At 36.1% G+C, this 12385-nt stretch overlaps 3 protein-coding genes across 4 annotated transcripts; 2 read left to right on the top strand and 1 right to left on the bottom strand.

Annotated features, from left to right (window-relative positions):
- Positions 1-2322: 2322 nt before the first annotated feature.
- On the bottom strand, positions 2323-3963 carry LOC114540610 (60S ribosomal protein L21-like). The gene is made up of 7 exons (XM_028560733.1): positions 3853-3963; positions 3679-3767; positions 3520-3581; positions 3075-3187; positions 2823-2900; positions 2637-2709; positions 2323-2449 (listed from the first exon to the last, which is right to left on the bottom strand). Exons 2-7 carry the CDS (start codon positions 3743-3745, stop codon positions 2360-2362), a joined length of 483 nt encoding a protein of 160 aa, XP_028416534.1. The 5' UTR covers positions 3746-3767; positions 3853-3963; the 3' UTR covers positions 2323-2359.
- Positions 3964-5568: 1605 nt separating this feature from the next.
- On the top strand, positions 5569-6891 carry LOC114540611 (polyamine oxidase 7-like). 2 transcript variants are annotated; one of them, XM_028560735.1, is made up of 2 exons: positions 5569-6200; positions 6769-6891. In XM_028560735.1, exons 1-2 carry the CDS (start codon positions 5839-5841, stop codon positions 6770-6772), a joined length of 366 nt encoding a protein of 121 aa, XP_028416536.1. In that variant the 5' UTR covers positions 5569-5838; the 3' UTR covers positions 6773-6891. The 2 variants fall into 2 exon arrangements, with proteins under 2 accessions (XP_028416536.1, XP_028416535.1); XM_028560734.1 differs by lacking the exon at positions 6769-6891 and adding an exon at positions 6336-6626.
- A 66-nt stretch (positions 6892-6957) lies between these two features.
- Positions 6958-7954, top strand: LOC114540637 (polyamine oxidase 7-like). The gene is made up of 2 exons (XM_028560757.1): positions 6958-7576; positions 7770-7954. The coding sequence occupies exons 1-2, from the start codon at positions 6958-6960 to the stop codon at positions 7952-7954; spliced, it is 804 nt and encodes a 267-aa protein (XP_028416558.1).
- The last annotated feature ends 4431 nt before the right edge of the window (positions 7955-12385 follow it).

Below are 12385 nucleotides of genomic sequence, written 5' to 3'. Positions count from 1 at the left end.
ACATTTATGCAATTTTAACAAGCCTTTGTATTCAAGTAGCATATTCGAACCTATTGCCAAACTATTGTCAAATAAAAATGTTTCAAGAAATTTTACGCCGCATGTTAAAGAATTATGCAAACCTTGCATGACAGACAGTAGTTGTGACAGCATGGCTAGACCAGAACCCAATGAGACCAATGTTGGCGAGTATGCAATGAAAATGGTGAAACAACTAGAAGCTGAAGGAAAATTAAAAACAAGAAGACGAGCTGTATGGTTGATTCGTCAGCATAAAGAGATTGTTAAAAAATTTTGTGCTACGCCAAAACAAGTATTGGGTCTGTCTCTGCCAGAATTTAAAGAAAGAATTAGAATATTGCAAAGTCTGGAAATCAATGTTGAAGATGCACTGGTTATTGCTTTATCATATCCATCATGTCTGTCATTCAATTCACCAAACATGTTCTCAATGGTTTCACTTCTAAAAATGTATGGTTGCTACCTTCCAAAGCATTTCATGAAAAATCCTTATGTTTTTTCACTAGACACTAAACAGTGTGAGTCAAATCTAGAACACCTTAAGAACATTGGATTGTCTTTGGAGAGTATTGGTAACCTGATTGATGTTGATCCAATTGTGTTGACTGTTCCATTATGCTACAAAGCTGAGGAATTTGCTAAACAAGCTGGAAATTATCAATCATCAAGCAATATCCTGAGATTAGCTCTAAAGTCATCATTACTTAAATCTGGAGAAGTTGTTTTAAATGAAGATTTTAATCAAGTTGTTTCATTTCTCAATGAACTAAAAATTGACATTTCAAAATTGATGCAAAAATGTCCTGAGTTCCTGTGTACAAGTTATGAGAGCTTGTGCGAAACATACCAATTCCTCTGTGGTGCCCATTATACTGTGAAAAAAGTCATGTTAAGAAACTGCTCAAGTCAAACCCACATGCATTTCTCCAAATGAACAAATTGTCATTCCAACAAAGCATACAAAGTCTTTCCCAGATAATTGACAGTAACATAAAACTGTATACATTGCTGCAGAAATCACCCATGTTATTTGTTGGAAGTTCATCAATTCTGCTTGAAAGGATTGAATTATTGAAACAACACCAATTTTCTCAAAAAGAGATAATGGGCCTACTAGAGAGGGCTGCATTTGTATTCAGTGATGAAAATTCATCAAGCAATCTGGAGAAAAAACTACATTTGTTGCTTTCTACTAATGATATTACAACTGGCCAAGTTTGCAAGTCAGCATTCATTTTGCGAATTCCTTTGGACAAGATACAGAAACGTTTGTTTTTTATAAGGTTTAAAAAACCTGATGTCTTGAGATTATACTCATTAAATGAAATCTTTTTCAGTAGTAATCAAACATTTGTTGATGAAATGTGTGGCTCCACAATAACAGAATATCTTAGTATAATAGATGTATTAGATCCAATTTAATGAAACTAAAAAGAACATTTTAGAAAATGCATATTTGTAAAAGATTCCCAATTGTGGCATGTGGCTGTTCTACGCCACTGTCTCATATATAGTAAAACTACATAAAAGGCCAGATAATAAAAGGGTAACTTGTAATATTGTCATTTGATCTGGATCTTGTCAGTATCTTATGTAACATGATGGCAAATAAATGATGCAAATACAAAAATCATTTTGTGTAATATGCAACTGACATTTTGTTAGGTTACAAACATATTTTTACTAATTGGTTTACTAGTTTCCTATTATACAATCAAATGTAAATGACAGATATATTTTACCTTAATTCATTATTTTTTTTCAAGCCTTCTTTTTGCCCACCATTGAGTTTCAGCTTTTCATGCATACATCTTAAGAGGTGTCAAAGCCTATCATGTTTGTCCCAGTCGTTGGCTTAATTGTTGGGGGATTGAGTGCTCCTGTTGTTTATGGTTTACACTGTGGTGAGGGAGAATTGGACAATGAAGGAATCATTCAATGTCATCACCTCATTGAAAAACTGGCAGCCACACTGTTGAAATTGTCTCAAAAACTAAACTTTAGCTCATTGGAGAAGCTTCAAAATTTGCAGAGACCATGTTTCTATCTAAAACTTCCAAAAATATCTGGTTTAATCAAGTTATTATTTAAGTGACTAGTTTGAGGGACAAAAAAACATGGAAACCCACATTTGAATGATGCAAATCAAGATTTTTGGATTGGGCCATAATTTATAGTATATCCTTCTCTATTGTGATATTTTTCCTCTAAAACAACCCCAGAAATATGCTGTTTTTCCTTTCAGAAAAAGCAAATCGCAAATATCAATTGTGACACCCTTTATATATACACACATGAACATTATCTGAACTGATATTTTATTTTGCCAACATATTGTTTAGATGATGAATTCATATGGGATTGGTTCAAGAAGTTCTGGTTCCTTTCCTCGGTTCTTTACAAAATGGGATTCTCTCGGCGCCACAGGCTAAAGAAGAATACAAGACCAAATAATCATAAAAATTCTTTATTTTTGTATCTTATATGAGGGGCAAGTCGAGACATTATTTGTCAGAACAGAAACCCAATCCCGTACGAGCCTCAAAGACAATATTATCAATATCATATAACATCTTGAAAAATTGATATTAATAAAATTTAATAAACGAAAGTACCTGACGTTTCAAGTTAACCTTTATTCCCTTTTCTTGGGCCTCTTTTTTCTTCTGATCATTTTCCTTCACACGTCTATAGTACATTTTTTCAAATAATTAGACAAGTACTGATAGTATATAGGCTAAAATGCTGCTTTTTACAAAAAAACCAACAAAGCAGTCAAAGTGTCAAAAAGGAAAAGTTACCTCAAGAAATCATCGCGGCATTTTGAATGACGTACATGCTCAATTCTGACATTGATTCTTTTTGCAAATATTCTGCCTCTAAGTTAACATAAAAAAGATATTTAACAATTTTATTAATAACTTTCAGTCAAGGCCTATCACCTAAATTTACATGTAAGTAATTATTACCTATAAGCAGTTGGGCCACTGTATTGCATTATAATGAAGTAAAATTGTGTTTATCATTTTCAACTTTATAGTAAATGTACTTACTTTACTTGCTTATTGACAATTATGCCTAAACCACGTTTTGTCACATTGAACACTCGTCCAGTTTTACCATGGTATGATTTGTGAGGCATACCTTTCTGTACAGCACCATCACCCTATTAAAAAAAATGAAAATGTCATGATAATAATATAACAAATATACCTGTATTGACAATATAGAGCAATACAATTTGAACACAAATTTAAGACATTTTCTTGGATGTGCAATGGGTAGTCCTTCATGTAACTTCATTATTTTTGTTTACTCAAATTGTATAGTCAAATTGTAAGTAATGAAATTGATACAATATTTCAGAGATGCCTCTCTTGCCCCACCTGCATCAATTTCATTGCTATAGGTTTGTTTTGATTGCATAACAAGGTTTGTTTTGGCTTTAAGTAAAAATAATTTTTATATTAATAAAAGGAATTCCTCTGCAGTACCAACCTTGATATCAACAATGTCTCCCATCTTGTAAACCTTCAAGTATGTTGACATTTTGACTGGCCCTAACAAGAATTTGGTCAAATATTACTAACAAATATGTACGATGACATGACCAAGAGGAGAAAAATACCACAGCTTTATGTTTTTTTTCGTTTTTACCATGTTTTCTGAACGCTCTTGAGAACATATAACGTGTTCCTCTTCGTTTTCCTTTTGGGTTAGTCATTTCTAATTTTCGTCTTTAAAGCCTGTGTAAGAAAAAAAACCAAATGATATACTAAGAAGAACTGAAATTAAAGTCCAAATGGTAAAATAAGCGAAAATATTGTGTACCTTTCACACGTGCAACAATATGGCGGCCAAGATGGCAAAAAAAGAACGAGACGGTCGTGCCCAGGCCACATAGGCGTTATTGAGAGTTCAAGCCAGTGAGTCAAGCAGTTCACTGGTGTCAGTGCCCAATGTTCACAAGTGAATCACAGTCACCGGGTATTGAGAGTAATAGATACACAATCAAAGTGAATATTTCTCTTTCAATTTTTCTCTTTGATTGTCTATGCTTTTACTTACGCAATCGAGAATAGACACGGCAGACCACTGACAGAGTCCACGTTGATGACGTAGACAGACGTCCCAGTTGTAAAAATACTTGAAAACCGTTGTAAAAATACTTGAGAAGCACAAAAATACAGCTTTAGAGCTAAAATTTTTAAAAAGAATCCTTAATTCAAGACTGCTAAAGGGTGGTTTAATCAAAGTTATACCTAAATTTTAAGGCGTTTGAAAAAGCAACAATCTAACCAGCTTTCGTACAACTCGTATGTCACCAATCTGAACTGATTATTACTGCGTCGCGCACTGCGCGAACGCAGTCTAAAATTGCCATCGGTGTTTTTTTTGTTTGTTTTTTCGTGTTTTTTACGTTTTCGACCTGGTCTTCCTGGCCGCGCAGGCCAACTAAGATACTCGTATTTTGAACTCGTCTGATTTCGTATCGAAATATTTTTGTGCTTAGAAATATTTTACTGAAACAAAAAATTGAAAATGTTTGTTGTCACCAGGATTCGAACTCGGGTCGTGCGAACCAAATGCAGGAAACTGCATGCACGATACACGTCATATAAAATAACACGTACACGAGTCGCTGTGCATGGCCGATAGCGCAGGAAATCTAGACGTCTGTCGTTCGAGAAAATACGTACAGGTAATCATAATGCTGGATTCTCGTCTTGTCTTGTTTGATATTTGATATGCTCACTCTGCATGCACTAGCACACACTGATCATGGTAAACCTACACTAAAACGGGTTTACAGACAACGATCACATGAATCATGAAAGCCTTGTATGCCATGAAAGCCTTGTATGCTATGAAAGCCTTGTATGCCATTCTATGCCATTCTTCAATCAAACCGCACCTTCCTTTCAAGGGTAAAAACGGCCAGACCGATCCTATTGAATTTCAGTACAAACAGATTCCTAGAGTACATGATTCCAAACTCAGCTGAGTGAGCCTTATTCACGTATATCGTTAGCTACATCTGCCAAGCACCAATAATGCAGTTTTACCCCTATATTCTGTACGAAGTGCTCTATTTACTAGAAACCCTAAGAAAGAAACATTTTTCTAAAGGAATAAACATTGACAGGAAATATTGCATGCAACGATTGGCGCTACGCAGTTACCGCCAGAATTGGCGTCTTGTTGATGATCGTTTCAAGACAGGCACTGATGAATGACAAAATCATTTCGCAACTAACATGTCCTGGGGTTATAACTTATTTATGCCATGCATATCAGATTACAGTCTACCAAGAGAGGCCCTGGGTACCACGATGCAATCTACCTGTAACGCACTATTTATTCGTACAGAAAAACTCGAGAATAGAAGAACAGAAAAAATAGAGAATATATTGCATCATTAGCAATATTGGTCAATGCTGAATTGTTCTTATATTGTTTGTGTTTGGCTTCAGATGAAGATCCTGGCATGGATCGCAGGCTCTGGTTTCGAGATCGAAGATCCGTTTATTTTGCGCAATGGTGCGTTTATGCCTCCGGCGATGTTTCGATTCCTACAAAATATGCAAATATTTTGTGTTTTGTTCATGACGCACTAAAATGCGAAGAATAAGTTTGAAATCACTCAGAACAGAACAATATAATTGCTGTGATCGTATTTCAACACCCGGTAGAATACAGGCGTAACAAGCTCCTTGGTAAAATATGTCAAAAAATTAATATTTAATTTGCGACAGAATCCGGCAAAAAAAGGCGTATCTAAGTTCGATTGTTATTTCATCATCTCATGAACTAAATATGGGTGTTTTTTCTTATGTTCGGTGCAATTTCTTGCTGGTATTTTACGGCATTTTGTTAACGTGTCCTACAGTTTGCTTCGCTGTTACTGAGGTCGACGTACTCATCCTAGGAGCTGGTATCTCAGGAATCACTGCGGGAAGTTACCTCCAAAGCAACGGACAAACGAATTTTCTCATCCTCGAAGCACAAGATTACGTCGGTGGTCGTGTGAAGCAGGTTAAAATCGGCGGTTTGACAGTGGGTGATGGTGCAAACTGGGTACATTATGTCGAGGATGGAGATGAAAATCCAATTCTGGTAATCGCAAATAAAATTAATCTCACGAGATATTCGACGAACATCAGCGATTTCACTCTGAGGTAACGTGACATTTACTTTATGCTTAATCATGCCAACAATGATCCTATTCTTCAAATAGGAAATCAGACTAGTTGTTGCTGCTTCGTTTAAATTGACCAGCTCTATCGGTTTAAGAAAATATTTATATTGAATAGGTGTGTGTCTCGTTCAGTCGTCAGTGTGTTATTCGAGTGAAAATTTAACTAAATATAGGAAGAAACGAAGGCTTCATGTTTGCAGAATACAGCTCACTTAATTCATTCAAGATGTCTTCTGGAATGTCAAGTCACTGATGCGCAAGACTAGAGACTTGAATTAGTTGTGACAATTGATAGTCAATGTCAACTTTTTGTCTACAGGAACTCTATCCACCAGGGGCCGGTTGTATCAAGCCCGTTTAGCTTAAACGGTGGATAAGTTCAAAATAGAAAGCGAGTCTGCCGTTTTATTCAACAAGCGAACAAAATGTTTTTGACCTTAATACAAAGCTACTGTTTACAACTACATATTCAGTGCATAATATTCAAGTTGACTCATTCAAGAGAGATGTAAGAGTGTTATTTAATTTTGACTTATCCACCGTTTAAGCTAAACGGGCTTGATACAACCGGCCCCAGAATGATGAACTTGGCAAGGCTTATAAAACCGTCGAAAAATTGGGAATGAAACTCACTGAGCAAAACGAGAACAATGCGCAATTGAGTGGGGACGAGCCATTGAGTTCAGTTTTTGCCCAACACGGCTGGATCCAGATACAGCTTTGAAACGAACAGCCGAATGGTGGTACTTGATTATGAATATGCTGTGAAACCTGCACTGTCCTCTTTCCGAAACTTTGGAGGCATTCCCATGGAAAATGAGTATATCACGGACAATCGTGGATTCAAAGGTATCATTGACTATTTATCCCAAAACATCACGGGTAAATTTAAAACAGAAAAGGTCGTAACGCATATAAAGTTGAATACTTCGAACGGAATCGAAGTTCGGACGAGAGATGGTGAAACGTTCAAGGCAAAATATGCTCTTTGTACTTTCAGCACAGGTGTTTTAGCTTCGGATTTGGTAACATTTGAACCAGAATTACCGAAATGGAAGAAAGTTGCTATAAGTAGATTGCCTCTTGCCTATTACACCAATATTTACGTGAAGTTTCCGAGCGCGTTTTGGGATGATACCGAGTTTATTTTGAATGCTGGTTCCTTGACTGAAACATTTCCTCTCGTGTATAACCTTAACATAAAAGATTTTCACCGTGGTTCAAATGTGTTGTTATTCAGTGCAGTTGATGAGAATTCTCTTCGCATTGAAGCACAGAGCAAAAATGCGACAAAAGCTGAGGTCATGAAATCTTTGAGAGAAATGTATCCCAACGTCAATATTCCAGAACCTTTAGGTAAGTGGAGAGGCATGTTTACGTTAGTCCTGACACGGGTATTCTGAGGACCTTAGGTTTCCTTTTTTTCTGGCATATACTTGAGAATAACATTGGTGTGGAAAGTTGCAATGAAGCGGGAGCCTAACCATAATATTGAATCCCCGTATAACATAGTCAATCAATAACATAATCAATCATTATTTACCTCTAGAGATGACCGTGGGTAGTTTCAGTCAAAATCCGTACATCCGCGGTTCCTTCAGCAATGCTGCGGTTGGTGCCACCTCAGCCGACTTTAATAATTTACAAGGACGCCTGGGTAACCTTTTCTTCTCGGGGAAGCGACAAGCGAGAATTATTGGGGATACAGCCAGGCTGGGTACTCCACTAGTTTAAAGCAAGCCAAGGTGATCCACAACTGTCTCAATGGTGAAGAGTGCCCAACTTATGAGCCCGAGATTGCTAGTATTTGTAAAAGTAAGAACATTGTTCCTAGTTCGGCGAGTATCGGCCAGTATTCACCTGCTTGTTTCATCTTTATTATTCTGTTTATGTTATTTAACTAACTTGATTCGTCAAACGCTTATTGCCACAGATATCTACGTTCATTATATGATTGCAAACAATTCGCTAAAATAAAAAGCACTTTTGATTCTGAACGTTTCTGTCTTAGTACTCTTGGTCGACTGTTGTACCTTTGGAATTTAAAGTGCGTTTCGGACAACTAGGGGAAGATGGACACTAACCAGAACGCATAAATTCACAGGAAACTCTGCTTTAATATTCAGCATTATATTTCACCGATAACGACTTTTAAAGTAGCAATATTTCCAGCAACTCTAATTTGGCCAGCGTAACCGTCGTTCTCCTTATTAATTATATTATAATTATAATATAATAATATTTTTAAAAGAAATCACGTTGATTTTCATTGGTTGCCGCACCGCAAAAATTATCATTTTGCGCAACAAGATGTCGCAAAAGCGCGTCATTTGACGTCATTTCAGTGAAGGTGTGAGGTACTTCATATAGCCCTGCTATTTCCGAGATCTCCATTAAATGTGAAACTACCTTTACCTAAAACCTTAGTCTTAAATTTCTCAGAATTACATTTGGCTTGGCCAACTTCAGTGACGCAGATATCCTGAAATATGTCGCAGGCTTCCCAACAAAAGCAATGCTTTCACAACAATCGTTATTGTTTACTCTTTTGTTGTTCTTTAGCCGCAAAAAACGAATAATGAGTTTGCCTGATGAATTACACAACTAGAGCAATAGAAAAAATGCATTACTACTTGTTAAATGATTTTCAACCAGTTGCATGCAGAATGTTCTCGATCCAGTTTTACTATACAGGAGGAAACCTAAACTAAACTAACTTTATTTATACAGAATTGGCGTCTTGTTAGATTTAGATCACACAAATATAGTCGCCTGAAGCAGGGGCAGGCCGGGGACGAGACAACGGGAATTCATTTTGGGCCTATAAGGAATGATCATGGATCAGAAATGGTACAGAAATATATTTTTTTTTATCAGCGATGACACATGTTTAGTATTAATATTAATACGATCGCCCGTATTCATATTTTACATCATACACGAAACGAATTTCAAATTGCTGTATCAGTGTACAGTTACTTCATGTGACGTCACACAGTGTTTCATGTGTTCTGGTTTCCTCGACTCACGCCCAAATTATTCTGCTCTCTGTGGTTTTGCCGACTGCAAATGATATTTCTGCCCCAAGTGCCGCGCATGAACAAATATATGATTCTAATCAAGGACTACAAATGTCAATTTACTAGAATTATATTATTATCGATATCTGCTAAAAATTACATGACATTGAATGATTGAAACACACATTGTGCTTAAGTCATGAAAGTGGTATTTGGCCAGAGACCAAATCTATCACAATCGAAAATGAATAATGGCATCCACAATGAAAATTACTATGGAAAAGAAACCAAACACCTAAAATATATTAAAAGAAAATAGATTTTATTAATAGTCTGATACAAATTAGCTATTCATGTGATATATAAAAATTTGGCCAACTATAGGTTTTCAAGAAAGCCAACTAAACAGTATTATATTACAAATTTGGCATATTGAATAAAATTTGCTCGTGTAAAAGTGGCCTAAAAAGGTTTCATGAATCATTATTTCAAAACATGTTTTGACCCACAGGCTTCAGGAATAAAAAATTAAAAGGACTTACTGTTCCTGCAGTTAGCTGCCCACACTGATATTTTGTTTTTCTTTCATCGAACGATTTACATGCGCCATCTGAATGATATTGGCTGACAGTGTCTGCTAGTAATGACGAAGCAACTAGTAGTAAGATCGCCAGAACAAGAAAGATACCTGCCGCCTAAAAAACACCATGAATCATAGTGTAAATATTTTAACGTTTCTTAAAAAAATGAAGTAACTATCGATAGTTCTAGTTATATATAAAAGTATTAATTATAAATTATTATTATATATCATTATAAATAAAAGTAAAGAAGTTAAACAGGTCCGCGCGATAAAAAATCCATCATTTCTAGCTCAATCGAGTCTCTCACCCAGCTCTCGCGGGTGGCAAAAATTAGAACCAATTGCATTATTTCAGAAATCGCGTCGATCATTAAGGAAACTACACATGACTATATAGCAGTGATCGAGTATAAATGAGTATACACGTACCGTTCTTGCCCAGTTAAAAGCGTCGATATTTTTATGCGCACCAGTTAGAAAGATGAGAAAAAACAGCAGTGCGATAACAGCTGAAGCTGCGGCTGCGCCAACGAAAAATTCCAGATTATCCCTTTTGTCGGAATCAAAATCTGGGGCGTTGTTGAGAAAGTATCCCACTGGACCAATAGAGACCAGAAGAAGAATCTATAGAAATACATACTAAGTCTTAATAGCGTGACAAAAACCCCGACATGGCGATGGACTTAAAATATTTAAACAGCTTTAGGTCTAGATCCATGCAATGACAATATTTTGATTCACTCAAATGATATATTAATATTCATGCCTCCGTATATAACGAATGGGTGCTTGACAGCCAAAATGCTGTATTAAAAAGTATAGTATATATAGGACTAAGCCAGTATACCCAACCCAATGGTTAACTCAGCAACTCGTTTTAATTAAAAATCTGAATAGAATTAGGCCAATGTACCACACATCTTACAATTTCCAAGATCTTCAAAAAACTTGGCAAGATTTTAAATATTGCCTTCATTCATGAATACAGCCATGATTATCAGTGAACCTGTTAAAAAGCGATTGATTTATAAGTTGTATAAAAGTGGTCACATCTGATTTAAAATATAATCAATTCAAATGATTCAACATGTTATAAAAAGATACGCCAAAGCCTATCCGTAGGACCTGACGAGAGATACAGACAGTCATGAAGAGAATACAAAAAAGCAGCTACATGTTTACAGACGCCGTCTTAAACACCAGGACAAAGGCAGTATGCAGAAAAAACAGACCCAGCAGTTGGTTTCCATTTTACATTCGCTGAATCAGCGCCTTCTCGGTCACCGTCAATGACGAACCTGAACTTTGTATATAATTCCTACCACTCATATAATGGAGCGAGCCCGAGCATTGAGCAAATGAATTAGAGTAGACTTTGTAATAGACAATTTAGACTGTATAACCACAAAATTTATGATAACCACCAACCTTAATTTGTCACGATTTTCCGTTGTGGCTTGAAGACTGATAATCAGTCAACTATAATGCATTAAACGCTTTCAATTAACTGTAGGAACACGAAAGAGAAATTGATGGGGCATGGACTGAGTGTGATATCACATTTCAGGTCGATGAGATTTAAACACGTGATGCATTAGTATAAAGAAAAAAATGCCAATAAAACGTTTCGGGTTTTGCATGCGATTTGCGACATTGCTATAGTGATTAGGATCAGTGTAATACAGATACATTGCAAATTACATAACTACAGTTCTAGTTTTTTGATCGATTAGTAGTGGTTTTAGAGACTTTCCCTTATTTCTTGTTGACATATTTAAAGTGGGTCAGAAAATGTTTCAGTTTAACAAGTTTTTACCGGTTTTCTTGGAATTATGAAGTGTTGATGACGTATCACCATGAGTGTTAGGCGTGTATTTTATAACAAAAATACGAAATATGAAGATGGCAACGTGTTGCCCTTTTATGAATTGTATACTATAGAAACCACCTGTTACTCTTACGTCCTCTTATGTGATCAGCCTAAAAGGGCACGTTTCGAAGGAAAATACTCTTGTACAAGTAATTTGGCTAATTTCGACAGTGGCTGTTCCTTTATGCAAATCTGCTATGCCAATGTGAAACTATTAAGTCATGTATTTCCGGGCCGGAAGGGTTGAGCGTTTTAGTTATAATAGTTCTTATATTCGACTTTCGTCTTTTATCTTACGGACCATATAGGTGGAGGTAAATCAGGTAATTGAACAGAGCAACAGTGGTAAAGCGGTGTAAAGTGGTGTTCATTTTGTGGGGATTATTGTGAACCAATAACTTGTCAATTGTCTATTTGAATCAGTATTGCCAATGACAATGCATATAGCTATGCGCGTAGTAATATTAAATAAAACCAACCACCATGACATTTTTACGACCGAATTCAGTTACAATTAAATTTGAAACCGGCATAACTGACGTAGAAAAGGTTGAGAACTCTTTCTGCAGGAGTGCAAAATTCTGTAAGATTTGAAGCATTAGGAGGTTTTTGAAGATTTTGTACAAGGACAACTTTAACGGCAATTACTAACCCGCAGAGAGTTCACTCGCGCATTTTCAGTCGCAATTTGA

The sequence above is a fragment of the Dendronephthya gigantea genome, unplaced genomic scaffold (assembly GCF_004324835.1).
Source record: "Dendronephthya gigantea isolate DGI-Jeju-01 unplaced genomic scaffold, DenGig_1.0 000243F, whole genome shotgun sequence".
NCBI classification, from domain to species: Eukaryota; Metazoa; Cnidaria; class Anthozoa; order Malacalcyonacea; family Nephtheidae; genus Dendronephthya; species Dendronephthya gigantea.
Note: the sequence above shows the minus strand (reverse complement) of the source record. Positions and strands in the feature narration are given on the sequence as shown.

What these genes read in the sequence shown, in the direction of transcription:
- LOC114540610 (XM_028560733.1), bottom strand. Translation starts at nt 3,745, where the DNA reads ATGACTAACCCAAAAGGAAAACGAAGAGGAACACGTTATATGTTCTCA. An exon ending in AAGAGCGTTCAGAAAACATG is followed by an intron (nt 3,582 to 3,678) that starts GTAAAAACGAAA and finishes AATTCTTGTTAG; the next exon opens with GGCCAGTCAAAATGTCAACA. An exon ending in ATTGTCAATAAGCAAGTAAA is followed by an intron (nt 2,901 to 3,074) that starts GTAAGTACATTT and finishes ATGTTAACTTAG; the next exon opens with AGGCAGAATATTTGCAAAAA.
- LOC114540611 (XM_028560734.1), top strand. Translation starts at nt 5,839, where the DNA reads ATGGGTGTTTTTTCTTATGTTCGGTGCAATTTCTTGCTGGTATTTTAC. An exon ending in ATCAGCGATTTCACTCTGAG is followed by an intron (nt 6,201 to 6,335) that starts GTAACGTGACAT and finishes TATATTGAATAG; the next exon opens with GTGTGTGTCTCGTTCAGTCG.
- LOC114540637 (XM_028560757.1), top strand. Translation starts at nt 6,958, where the DNA reads ATGGTGGTACTTGATTATGAATATGCTGTGAAACCTGCACTGTCCTCT. An exon ending in CAATATTCCAGAACCTTTAG is followed by an intron (nt 7,577 to 7,769) that starts GTAAGTGGAGAG and finishes ATTTACCTCTAG; the next exon opens with AGATGACCGTGGGTAGTTTC.